We start from the raw sequence: 13,204 nt of genomic DNA on the forward strand, positions 1-13,204 counted from the left end.
CCATGTCTGGCTATGATTTTTAATATGGTAATTATAATATGTATACTGTTAATGTAATGGAATAGATAACATAGCATATAGTATACATAATACATGTTATCCCATATTATTTAAAAATTTTACTATTGATTTTTTAGTATATGTTTACAGTGCATAATAATCACATACATTGTGGGGAGTTGGTATGTGAACATAATACATCTTATTTTTTTTGCTTTTCCTTCGTACCCTCTCCTTCCATCTCTTGTCCCCTTCCCATTTGCAAAAGATCTGTCTCCTTGTTTCCTACCTTTTGTCTTTTACTTTGCTCTTTAAATTATTTATACCTTGGATTTCTCATATAAGAGAAACTATGTGATATTTAAGCTTGTGTGTCTGATTTGTTTCACTTAACATTATGGTTTCAAGGTGCATCAACAAATAACTCAAATATATCCTTTTTTCTGGCAGAGTAGTACTACACTGTGTATACATACCACATTTTCTTTACCCATTCATCTGTTGATGGACAGACAGGCTGATTTTAAGATTTAACTATTATGAACTTTACAGCTTGGGTGTGCAATTATTCCTGTAATGTGATATCTTTAATTCTTTTGGGATGATACCTAGAAGGGAAATAGCTGGGTCAAATGGAATTTCTATTTTTGGTTTTTGAGGAACCTCCATTTTGATTTCCATGGTCGTTGTTACTAGCTTACATTCTTACCAACAATGTAGAAGGATTACCTCCCCCCACAGCCTTTTCAGTACTTTTTATTATCTGATTTCTTGATGGTAGACATTCTTTCTAGATTAAGGTGAAATCTCAGTATTGCTTGGATTTTCTCCGGTGGTCAATGATGTTGAACATTTTTTCATGTGTCTATTGACCATTGGTACCTCTGAGAAATGTATATTCATTTCAGCTGCCCATTTCTTGATTGGGTCTTTTATGGGGGGTAAATTTTTTAGTTCTTTATTTATTCTAGATATTAGTCTGTCTGAAGAGTAGCTGGCAAAATTTGTTCTCATTTTGTAGGTTCTCTCCTCACTCTATTGGCTTTACTGTTCTTTATTGTGCAGAACTTTTTAATTTGATATAATCCCATGTGTTGATACTTGATGTTATTTCTTGTGCAGTTGAGGTTCTGTTCAGAAAATTCTTGCTTGTGCTTCTGTGTTCAAGAGTTTTCTCTACTTTATCTTCCAGAAGGTTCAGCGTTTCCATTTTAATATTTAGATCTTTGATCCATTTTGATTTTAGTTTAGTGCATCATGAGAGATATGGGCCTAGATTCAGTCTTCTGCATGTGTGTAACTAGTTTTCCCAGAACCACTGCTAAAGAGGCAATCTTTCCTCCAGCCTATATTTTTGACCCCTTTGTAAAAGATCAAATGGCTGAATGTGCTGGAAGTTGTTTCTGTGTTTTCTATTGTTTCCCTGTCTTATTATTACCATGTTCATATTTTTTCTTTTTTACAAAGAAATTACAGTGAAAGCACTTTTGTGGGTCCTTTGTTCCCAGTGGATCAGTTGGCCCTGGGAATCTGGAAGCAGAGAGGTGTGCGTAGGGGATCTCCCCTGGGAAATGCACCAGGAAAGCAGATTCTTAGGCCTGGTTCCTAAGAATCAGGTTCTGTAGGTCTGAGATTTCACCCAATAATCTATATCATGATAAACAGTGCCAGTGCTGTCATGCACACAGTTCCTGAGCCATTCTTTGGGGGACAGGAGACATTGCCAGTCTTTCTAACATTTTTTTTATTAACTTGTTTTAATTTTACATATTATTGGGGTTCAGTGTGATATTCCTGTAATGCACTGATTGAATCTGACCTCTCTTTCAGTGATCCTCTCCCCAGCCTTCCCAATGCTAAGCTAGAGGTACTACTGTAGTTTCAGGGTGGATCTTTCTCAGCTTCTACATACGAGTGGGAATATGTAGTATTTGTCTTTCTGTGCATGCTTTATTTCACTTAACACAATGCCTTATATTTCTGTCCACTTTGCTGCAAATGACATGATTTCATTCTTCTTCATGGCTACCTAATACTCTATTATGTATGTATGTCATGTTTTCTTTTATCCACTTATTTGTCCATGGGCATCTAGGTTGGTTCCATATTTTGGCTATTGTCAATAATGCAGCAACAAACATGAGTGTGCAGGTATCTGTTTGATGTACTGATTTCATTTACTTTGAATAAACACCCGGGGATGGGATAGCTGGTTCCTGGGGTAGTTTTACTTTCAGGTTTCTGAGGAACTGCCATACTCCTCTCCATAGAAGTTGTACTAATCTACACTCCACCAACAGTGTGTAATGTTTCTTTTTTCTCTACAGTCTTGCCAACATTTTAAAATTGTTTTGATAGCTGCCAAGCTGGTTGTATGGGGTTGTATCTTTCTGAAGTTTTGATCTGCATTTCCCTGATGGCTAATGATATTGAGCATTTTTCATATATTTGTTGGCCATTTGTATTTCTTCCTTTGAGAAGTATTTGTTCGGATCACTTGGGCAGTTTTAAATTGTATCACTTGTTTCTTTAAGCTTTTTGAGCTCCTCTTGTTCTCTGGACACTAACCTTCTGTCAGATGAATAGCTGGCATATATTTTCTCTTGTTCTGTAGGCTGTCTCTTCACTCAGTTGACGGTTTCCTTTGCTGTGCAGAAACCTTTTAATTTAATTTCATCCTGTTTGTCAATTTTTGTTTTTGACTCCTGTGCCTTTGCCACTATGGTCTTTGAAGTTCAGACTAAGCCCTGTACGTGCTGGGTGGCATACACAAATCTTCCCACTGTCCTCAGCCTATTTCATTATCTCTGGTGTGTGGAGGATGACACCCACCCTGTGGTGTCACCGGAGGCTGGTGAGTGGCTGCATCTCACAGAGGAGAAGCAGCTGAAACCTTGGCTCTGAGGCAACGAGGGGGAATTATGCAAATGTTATTCGGGAACATTGCATGGGCTGAGTCAGCTGGGAGGACGGTGGTAGGCTGCAACCCACAGAGCAAAGCATGACCAGGAAAGGAGTGTTAACATTTCTGTGCGAGGTTCTGGGAATTCACACAGGCGGAAGTGTTCGGAGAGGGACTCAAAGTGGGTGCGGTGGTGCACACCTATAATCCCAGCACTCCGGGAGGCTGAGGTGGGAAGACTGCAAGTTTGAGACCATTCTGGGAAATTTAGCAACTTAGTGAGAGCCTGTCTCAAAATTAAAAAAAAAAAAAATGGGTTTGGAGGATGAAGTGAAGGCTCTCAATTTAATCCTGAGTACCTAAATAAAAACAAGACTCAGAAGTTACAGATTGGTTCTATCAATAAAAAAGCCCAGGCCAAAGAAGGAAGAGGGAATAGGGATATTTATTCCCCAGTGTCTACACTGCACCTTTGCAGTCGGCTGCTTCCGTTTCCTAACAGTTTCTCTCCTTTTCCCCTTCAGATCTACCTGTGGTAAAACCCCTGCACCATTATCAGCACCTTGATACTGTTCTGTCCCTTGAGGTTTCCCTACCACGCTACGGACATCTTTACCCACAGAGTCAGTTCCTCTTACGCACTGTAGCTATGTTCTATAAAGTTGGCTGAAATACTGAATCAACGAGTACAGAATCATGGTTCCCCGGAGAAATACAGGTTTAGGTTCCTGTGAGTCTGTGGTTCCCACATTTTTGTCAGCGGATCAACACAGTCTTGTTTTATGTTTCTGTTTAAAGACACCTTAACGTACACATGGTTGATTCATTCACATTGAGCTCCTGGGCAGCAGCCCTGGAAATCATGCCTGAATGAAGCTTATCTAACATGAATAATTTCTCCCCTTAGGGACAATTGATTACATTTCAGCACTACGTCTGGGGACATTTTAAACCTGAGAATCAGCAACAAAAACCATAAAAATACAAAAAACACATGGTGCTAAGTAGACTGAGACAAGGACGCTTGTGTTGGGTGAGACAGCATATGGAAGGTTGGTCATGTAGGTGGCAAAAAGAATTTACCAACAGACAGGAACACGGAAGAGGTGAGTTTAATTAGGTCAGGGGATACTGCCGACAGAGACCGTGGGTGAGGTTCCAGGAAGACACTGCAGAGTCAGTGTTTTTATGAATTGGGGGATGGCGAAAGAGCAGCAAGTGTGATTATCTAAAGAAATGTCTTTTCCTGGATCGTCTAGCAGCCTGTAGACTTCCAGGAGCATCCATTAAACCTATGTTTAACATTGTAGGTTTACAGCTGCCATTTTGACAAGACCGTTTTCCTGTGGCTTACTTTTAGATTAAGGGGGTGCTAAGGAGGTCTGTATGTGCCTTTTAGAGAAGATAGATTGGGACTCCTTGGAAGGAATGAGTGGAACTACATCAATATTTTTGTTGCTGTCCAGCAACAAACTCTGTTCTTAACTGGAGCTCGGCTGGTAAGGGTTTTAACCTTTTTGTCGACAATGGACAACACTACAGCTTGTTTGTCATAATAGGGCTGAAAGAAGCAAGACAACACCTCATTCAATCCCGGCTGGGGAGAACTGAACATCAGGTGGCTAGAGTTTCTCACTGCTCTGTGCTTGTCTGCAAATGGCCCCAAAACCGTCATTGATTTTCGGGGTGGGAAACGTCTTTAGTGAATAGACGAATTCATGAATATGGAATATGTGATTAATGAGGATAGACTCTCATGTCTTTATTCATTCAAAGGGAGTACGCTGTCTACTTCCTGTTGCTGATCTGATCAGTGCTGGGAGGAAGGATGCTTGTGTGAAAGTGTGAGTCCCAGGGAGCCCTTGTACCCTACAGGCTTTGGGGATCCCTCTTGAGATAAGGGAGTTGACTGTGATACCCGGCAGTTCTGAGACACGTACAGCTGCTTTGAGCCCCAGCTTGGTCATGCTGGGCAGGAGGTTTTCTGACGTGCATGCCATACTGAACGGGCATAACTGACCTCATCTCCACGTGGTTGTCATGGAGACCTATGATAATCTTGGTCCCTACTTATAGTGTGGAGCAAGAGGGGGCATGGAATCTGATTCAGGCTGCATTTCTATTTTACCCCTTGCTGGGATTTTAACCCAGGGCAAGTTGACTTTACTTTTCTGAGTTTCATTTCCTTCTCTGTGAAATGTTGGTGCTTGTGTCTGTGTGACTGGCTGGCTTTGCCCCAAACATCAAGATTGCTAAGGTCATTCTTCACCCACACACTCTCAGTTCCACAAGAGGGGGATGTGTCTTGTTAGTTCCTGATGTGTACCCAGCACCTAACACAGCCTCTGGCATAGAGGAGTTGCTTAGGAGATGCAGTCATCCTGGGGTGTCTGTAGGCATTAATTCAGGAACCCTGTGGACACCAAAACCCCAAGATGCTTAAAGACCATATGCAAAATGGTGTGGTATGTGTATAAAACCTTGTGTATAACTTGGAGGGATTTAAAATCATCTCTAGATAACACACATAGCTAATATAATGTTAATCATTGTTATCTTGAGTTGAGAGCAGTGGCTCACCTCTATAACCCCAGAACTAAGGGAGGCTGAGGCACGAAGATCATATGTTGGAGTCCTACCAATGCAACCTAGAGAGACGTTATCTCAGAAAGGAAGGGGGTTTGGGATGTAGCTCAGCAGTGGAGTGCCCCTGGCTTTGACCCTCAGTACTGAAAAAAAATTATACTGTGTTGTTTAGGGAATACGGACAAGAAAAAAATCTGTACATGTTTAGGCTGGATGCATTTTTTCCCAAAAATTTCAGTTTGAGGTTTGAACCTCATGGATACATCCAAAAATTTCAGTTTGAATTCATGGATACAGAGCCTGTGGGTTTGTGTGGGCCAAATGTTTTGTGGCTGTAGAGAATATCCTCTTCTCTATACTATCCTTTGGGATCGTCTTGGGGAGATCAGACAGTAACCACAGCTCAACTTGAAGTGGTGTCCCTGAGGTCTTGGAACCACATAGGAAGAACTGAGCTACCCGTGCGTAGGTGAATGCAATCAGGGCAGGCTTCCCTTGGGTAGCCACTCCAGAGCCTCACCCTGAAGATGTTGACACTACTGAGTCAACTCGTGATGTCCTGGAGGTAGGGACCACGTCAGCCTTGCTCACTGATGCAAGGTCAGCACCTTGTACTCCATGGGGTTAGGTCAGAGCGGCGCTCAGGGAAGTCCTCCTTAGGGCACAGCCTCAATACCAAAGATAAATGTGTCAGCTTTGCTACTTACTGTGTGACGTTAGGCAAGCCACTTAAGCTCTCTGCACCTCTGTTTCTTCAACCTTTCAAGGGAGGTGCTAATAACAACAGCTTAAATTCACTGGGGATATAGAATATGCAGCAACCATACTACTGGCCTTATGAACTCATCTATCCCACCACAGGCGTGAAGTGGATGGCGCTGCTCATTTTACAAGTTCTCTGAGGTCAGAGAAGGACAGGGACTTACTTGCTCAAGGCCATGCAGGTACAAACTGGAGGGCCTAGATTTGAATGCCCACAATCCAATGCCCAAATTCATTCTGCTTACTTCGAGGACACACTGTGTTGTAAGGTAAGTGATTGACATACAGTAGGTGCCTAATAAGTGATAATTAGGATTTTAATTTACAGTTTAAGTGGAGGGAAAAGCGAGTCCTGAGAGGAGGGAGGGCCACGGAGCAGGCAGCCTCCTGTCCCCCGGGCCCAGCCCATGAGAACAAGTAGGCCAGGGATTGGGGATGCACAAGCGTCACTTGGCCTTGCTGCGCGCTGGTGGCTGGGTGCGCAGGTCGCAGTCTTCTACCAGGCGCTGCGCCTCCTGGTAGCACATGTGCGGGTGCTGCTGGCGACGGCGCAGGCGCACGATGCTGTGGTCCACCTCATGCCCGATCTTCTTGCAGTTGTGGCTCCAGGAGAGTTTATCGTGCACAACGAGCAGCTCCTTCAGGTTCTTTTCCACGTGCAGGATGTGGCGCTGCAGCTGGTCAGTGCCCTGAGTGGGGGTGGGATCATGCTGGGGGACCAATCAGTCCCGAGCGGAAGGCGGGGTGCTACACCTGGGCCAGGGGTGCGGGTGGAAGGAGCACGACAGAAGTGGGTGGGCCTCGGATGAGGAGTCACACTGGAGGCCGGTGTGCTCCCTGGGCAAGCCCAGGAGCAGTGCACCTCATAAGGGGCTTGGAGGGGGAAGGGAAAGACGCCGGGGCCAGATGTGCCAGACAAAGAACCCAGGCAACGGGGTGGGTTGAGAGAGAGGATGCGCCTGGAGTGTGAGGGGTGGGATGGACCTCGGATGGGGGACCATCTGGGTCAGGTATGCTTGGAGGAGCCCCCTCAGGGCCACACTGAGGGAGGGGCCCTGGCATGAGGGGGTGTGTTGCGTGTGTGTGTGTGTGTGTGTGTGTGTGTGTGTGTGTGTGTGTGGTTGAAGAGATGGTAGGTACTGATGGGTCTCCTTGCAGGCTCAGCTGGGTGAGGTGGTCTTACCCGATCAGACGTGCTGAAGGAAGCAGCTTTGTCAGGATGGGGCCGCACCTAGATGGGGTGGGGAAGGGCCAAAGGGGGGAACGAGGAGGGGACGCACCTGTGCCAGACGCGCAGCCTCAGGGAGTTGGGTGCCTACGTGTCTCTGGTACACGCGAACCAGGGGTCTGTTGAGTTTTTCTCGAGTCTCCAGGTGACATTCCAATAGAGGACCCTGGCGGAGTGCGGTGTGCCGCCGGTGAGCCCCAGGGTACCCTAGCACCCCTGCCCCCCACGCACAGTGTGCTCGCCCTGCCCTTACCTTGATGAGGCCGCGGGTGATGTACATCTCTTGTTTGAATTTCGTGCACCGGTGAATAGTTCCCCTCATCAGTCCTAACGTCATGTTTAATTTTTCCTAGGTGTGTGGGGGCGCAGGAGGCTCGTGCTGGCTCTGGGTCCCCCACCTCTGGCCCAGGTTCCTCCCATCCCCTCGCGAGCCTCTGCCACCTCCGCTGCCACCACTGCCACCGCGCACACCTTCAGCTCGAAGGTCTCCTGTATCTTCTGTGCCAGCGTGGCGCACACGCGGTCGCCTATCTGCTGCTGTTGCTCTCTGACATCCGACTCAGTTTTGGCCATTTCTGCCAAGGTTTCCTTGCACTCCATCAACAACCGCTTGGCTTCGTGCAGCGCGAAGGAGCACTCTGGAAACACGTGGGACTGCGCGCGGGGCTCACCAAACCCTGGTTTCCCAGGCCCTGGCTCCGGGTCTCCCTCCCCCAGCATTCTCTGGCAGTTGCGGGTCACGGGTGAGGGGACTTCACAGAGGGACTGGCACAAGTCAAAGCTAACTAAGGGGGAGTTGCGTCTTGGACTGGTTTTCTTAAAAGAAGCAGAAGTTGTGAATAAAGCCAGGTGTGGTGGTGCGTGCCTGTCATTCCAGAACTCTGGGAGGCTGAGGCAGGAGGATGGCAAGTTTGATCTCAACCAGAGAAATTTCGTTGTCTCAAAACTTTAAAGAAGCGTGTGTGTGTGTATATGTGTGTGTATCTGCATGTGCACATGCACACTGAAGATGTAGTTTAGTGCAAAAGCTTGAGGTTCAATCCCTAGTATCAAAACAAAACACCTCCCCCAAATAAATCAAACCCCCAAAACCTGTGTGTGAGATTGGGGTTGTCCAGGGGGCATTCAGTAAGAGAGCTAGAGATTAGCTTGCTATTCCCCAAGTGAAGAGGCAGCTAAGTAGGCAAAGGGGTGTCAGTTGGTGACACGTACTATCACGGACTCCTTCCCGTGGGGCCTACCTGGAGTGTAGGTGCCCACCGGGTCAGGAGGAGGCGTCTTTTGTCCCTGAGTTCGCGGGGTGGGCATGCGAGAGATGTCCACCCAGGAGTGGCGGCCAGCCTGCTCCAGAACCTTGTCCAGTGGCTGGTTCATGAGTTCCACTGCCTGCAGCCTTTCTTTACAGTAGAAGCCCAGCATGTCTCTGCAGGAGGCCAGACTCTGGGGGCAGAAGGTGAGACTGTGCTCCGAGGTTGAGGCAGGTGGGGTCAAATGATTTCTCTGCAGGGTGTGGGTATGAGGCTTAAAGGTTGCAAAACATTTCTGCCTATAGAGGGATCTGCTCAGATTCTTTCCTTTTGCTGGAGGGTTGAACCAGCGTCTTACACATGCTAAGCAGGTGCTCGGCCACTGAGCTACACCTCCAGCCTTTCCTCCCATTCTCATTGCTGGTACGTGTAAAGGGACTGATATTTATGAAAACATATTATTATTTAATTCATTTGCCCAAATTCCCAGGGAAATAGTTTTCTCTCATGATATCACTCTTTTTTGTCCTCCTTCTCCTCCTCTTCATTATTATTATTAATTTTTTTGAGACAGAGTCTTGTTAGGTAGTCCAGGCTGCCTTGAACTCACTAGTAGCTGAAGTTAGCCATGAACTGTGGGTGATCTTCCTGCCTCGGCCTCCTAAATGTTGGGATGACAGGTGTGCACCTCCATGCCCAGCTATGAAATCTCTTTTAAAAATGACAAATTTATACTTCATAAGAATCTTTTCCTTCTTGACCCACATCACAACACCTTTCAAGGTCCTTTTTATTTATTTTTCATTTAAGTTTTCATTGTAATTGGGAAATGATAGTATATATACTTGGGCACAGTGTACTGTTTTTGATATATGTATACATTGTAGAATGATTACATAAGCCAATGAATATTTCTATTACCTTACACACCTTTTTTTGAGCAGAGAACATTTGAAGTCTGTGCTTTTCCACTTACTTGTTCCAGGTCTTGGCTAGCAGTGGGTTTCTGTTTCTCTCTGCATTGGTCTTTCCCCATCTTCCTATTTTCCCATCTCTCTTTGGACCCTTTCACCCTTTGCCCACCCTCATGATCTTCCTCCTTGTCCATTTCACACTGGCTGGAAGGATTTTTCAGGAATCTCCAGACTTCAAGGAATGTGATGGTGGTTAGGGAATGTGCCCAACTGCAGTTTAGCACCACGGATGGCATTCATCTTTACACCCCATCTCCCCAGATGTCTGCCTGTCCCCTCTTTGAATACGTCCTGAATGTGACCTCGGCCAGGGCAAGGTCAATTCTGATCTGTCCTCTACTTTGTCACCAACGCCAGGCACAGCGCCTGAGACAGCAGGGCACTGGATTAATATTTGTCTCATGGATGAGTTGAAAGCACACGCAATTAGGTTACCAGCTAATCCTAACTGGTTTCCAAGGATGCAGTGAGAGAAGACGGAGCTCATGTAGAGTGTAAAAAGCTAAACTCTACAGACACTTACACTGATACCACAGCCCTGCCACTGGCTGGCTCCAGGCTCCAGGCCCCAGGCCCCAGGTGAGGTCATCGATCTTTGAGCCTGTGTTCCCAACTCTAAAGGAAGGATTAAAGCTTCTATTTCACAGGGGTGTTTAAGGAGTTCAATGATTACACAAAGTGGTGCGAATTTTTATCCTGAGGCCCAAGGATGACATCTCTCAGTACCTCAGTTTCTCTACTTTGCAAAATGGAAATGTGCTGAATATCAGGTCAGTTTGGGTTGACAGACTCGCTGTTACACACCTCAAGGTCAGAGCAGTTTGTGCACTAGGCGTCTAGCAATCCCTCTCCAGGCCCCCTGACTTGGCCCAAGGTAGTCCTTACCTTGAGCAGGGTCTCAGATTTCTCCATATCTTTCTCCATCTTCCTCTTCATGGATCTCAATTCCTCTTTCTCCCATGTAAGCACACTATCAGCTTTGTCAGGGACCTAGAAAACAAGGAGAGAATTGCTCTCAAGGAGAGGCCTGAAGGGAGAATTCTCTTTCTCTGGTGGAAAAGGGCTTGCCAACTTCATAAACTGGACTTGGAGGATGAAGTTGGGGGAAATCTTATACTTTGGGGATCTCATTGACTGATTTGCTACTTGTAGGGGCTCTCAGGGGAATCTTACTTTCTGGAGTCTGGGGCTGGGGACTTCTCTTGTTTATAGATAGGAGCCCAGTGGGCTGGAAGAGAGGTGGCTGAACTTGGGGGAGGTTTGTTCTCATTTCTTGAAATGGGCCTTATCCCCCTCCCAACCTACATGGACACTGAGAGTCTCAGACTAGGGAAAGCTCTCATCCTCCGCTCCTGGGAGCTGAGTGGGTGATTTTATACTGGGGCTTGGCAGGGGCTATGGATTTTACTCTTTGAAAAGATTTTCTTTTTATTTTTTCTTTTAACTTTAAAAAAAATTGTATTAGTTTGCAGTATATAATGATCACATTTATTGTGAGGAGCTGGAACATGTATGTAACACTTCTCAGTGGCTTTTCCTGTCCTCCCCCCCCCCCACATGTCTTGGTCTCCTTCCCATTTGCTGCAGATATATCTCCCTGTTTCCTATTACCTCTATTTATTTTGCTCTTTAAATTATTTATACTTTGGGTTTTTCATATAACAGAAACATGATAATTAAACTTCTGATTTCACTTAACATTATGGTCTCAAGATGCATCCATTTTTTCTACAAATGACTCAAATATATCCTTGTTTATGGCTAAGTAGTATTCCATTGTGTACAAATACATTTTCTATGGGAAGATTCTTTGACTCAGGGGTCCCACTCTCTCTCTTTGGCTGGGGAATTGGAATAGTTTCCTTCTCTTGGGGGAAAGGAATCGTAAATTTTATTTCTTTGGGGGTGTGGTCTCACTCTGGGACTTGGGGGCATGGATATCTCATCTGGGGAGGTGTCCTCATCTTGTACCTCTGCTGACTGGATTTGGGGTGTGGGAGGTGTTCGTTCTATGGGGAAAGTTTTTCTCAGGCTAAACATCTTAGCCAAAGCTTTCAGTTTTTTCAGACAGAATCTCGCTATGCTGTTCTGGCTAGCCTGGAACTCACGAGGTAGCCCCGGACGGCCTCACACTTGTGGCCATCCACCTGCAGGCGTGCACCACCACACCCGGTCGATTATATATTAGTATATTGATTTTTTTTTTTAGCAGTGCTGGGGATCAAATCCACGGCCCTGTGCATGCTAAGCGAGTGTGCTACCACTGAGGGCGCTACACTCCCAGCCCCCTGGAGGCCTTCAGTTTTTGCCACTAGGTGTGGGGATGGGAAAGCCCCCACCTGCTCGGGCTCCGGCCGGTAGCCCCGCAGCTTGACGCTCTGCGCGTTGACGAGCAGGCCCTTGCGCACCTCGCTGAGCCTGCGGTCCGTCGCCTCGCGCTGGCGCTGCAGCAGCTGCAGCTGCGCGTTGATCTGCTGTTGCGCTCTGCCGAGGCGCGCGGCGGTGAGGCGCGCTCCCCGCGCATGCGCCTGCACCACCTCGGCCGTCTGCAAGGCGCGCGCGTCGCGGAGCAGAGGCAGCGGCAGGCGCGCGTTCCAGGCTGGGGGCTTCATCTTGCTCTTCCACAGCGTGACGCCCTCTCCGGGCGGCGGCTTCTCCATGGTGGTGCCCCCTTTGAGCATCTCCACGCGGAAGCGCCAAGGCTCGATGTAGGCGGCGCGGCAGAGGTGGCGCGCCACGTGCGGGTCGCGCACGCTGTCCGCCGGCTGCCACATGGTCACCGCCTCCTGCCCGCAGCGGTCGGTCACCAGGTGGGCCTTGCGCGACACGGCGTGCGCCGCTTCGCGCCATGCCGGGGCCCCCACGCGGGTGTCCTGGCTGCGTTCAGCCGGGGGCAGCAACACAGGCATAGTCTCTGCTTAGTGCTGGGCCTGGCCCGGGTCCCAGGCAGCGGGACCGGTGCCCCTCCAAACACACACGACTCGGGCCTGGCCTGTGGAGGGAGCGAACGAGCGTGCCCATCACCATGGCTACGGAGACCACAAAGCGGATGAGTTCGGGGTGGGGGAGGGGACAGGCAAGGCGCGGGGAGGGAGGCGGGCTTTGCTTCCGAGTCCTGCTGAGCTTTCTTTGGATTCCTGCTCCTTGAGAAAGCTGATTACCTACTCCCCTCAGGCTGTTGCGTTTATTTTTTAATTTTTTTAAAAATTTTTTTGGAAAGAAGGAAAGCAAATCCTATTTGCAGACGACATGATCTTGCATATAGAAAATACTAAGGAATCCAGTAAAAACTGTAGGTACTAGTAAATTTAGAAAGTTTTGACAAATACAAAATTGGTATGCAGATATCAATTATATTTTTAAGCTGTACCCAAAAATAAAGTTAGAGAAATGGTTTTATTTATAATAGCATCAAGGACAACACACTTTAGAATAAACACTTTTCAGCAAAATAGTCCTTTCTACAGCTCTAAACACAACTTAAGCTCATTCCCAATTCCTGTTC

The 13,204-nt window shown here is 47.0% G+C and overlaps 1 protein-coding gene across 1 annotated transcript; it reads right to left on the reverse strand.

The window, feature by feature from the left end:
- Nucleotides 1-6,548: 6,548 nt before the first annotated feature.
- On the reverse strand, nucleotides 6,549-12,707 carry Ccdc105 (coiled-coil domain containing 105). The gene is made up of 7 exons (XM_005406100.1): nucleotides 12,039-12,707; nucleotides 10,585-10,689; nucleotides 8,720-8,918; nucleotides 7,950-8,116; nucleotides 7,732-7,827; nucleotides 7,531-7,644; nucleotides 6,549-6,939 (listed from the first exon to the last, which is right to left on the reverse strand). Exons 1-7 carry the CDS (start codon nucleotides 12,606-12,608, stop codon nucleotides 6,697-6,699), a joined length of 1,494 nt encoding a protein of 497 aa, XP_005406157.1. The 5' UTR covers nucleotides 12,609-12,707; the 3' UTR covers nucleotides 6,549-6,696.
- Between the last annotated feature and the right edge of the window lie 497 nt (nucleotides 12,708-13,204).

This window comes from Chinchilla lanigera, unplaced genomic scaffold (assembly GCF_000276665.1).
Source record: "Chinchilla lanigera isolate Chin_1 unplaced genomic scaffold, ChiLan1.0 scaffold00094, whole genome shotgun sequence".
Lineage (NCBI taxonomy): Eukaryota > Metazoa > Chordata > Mammalia > Rodentia > Chinchillidae > Chinchilla > Chinchilla lanigera.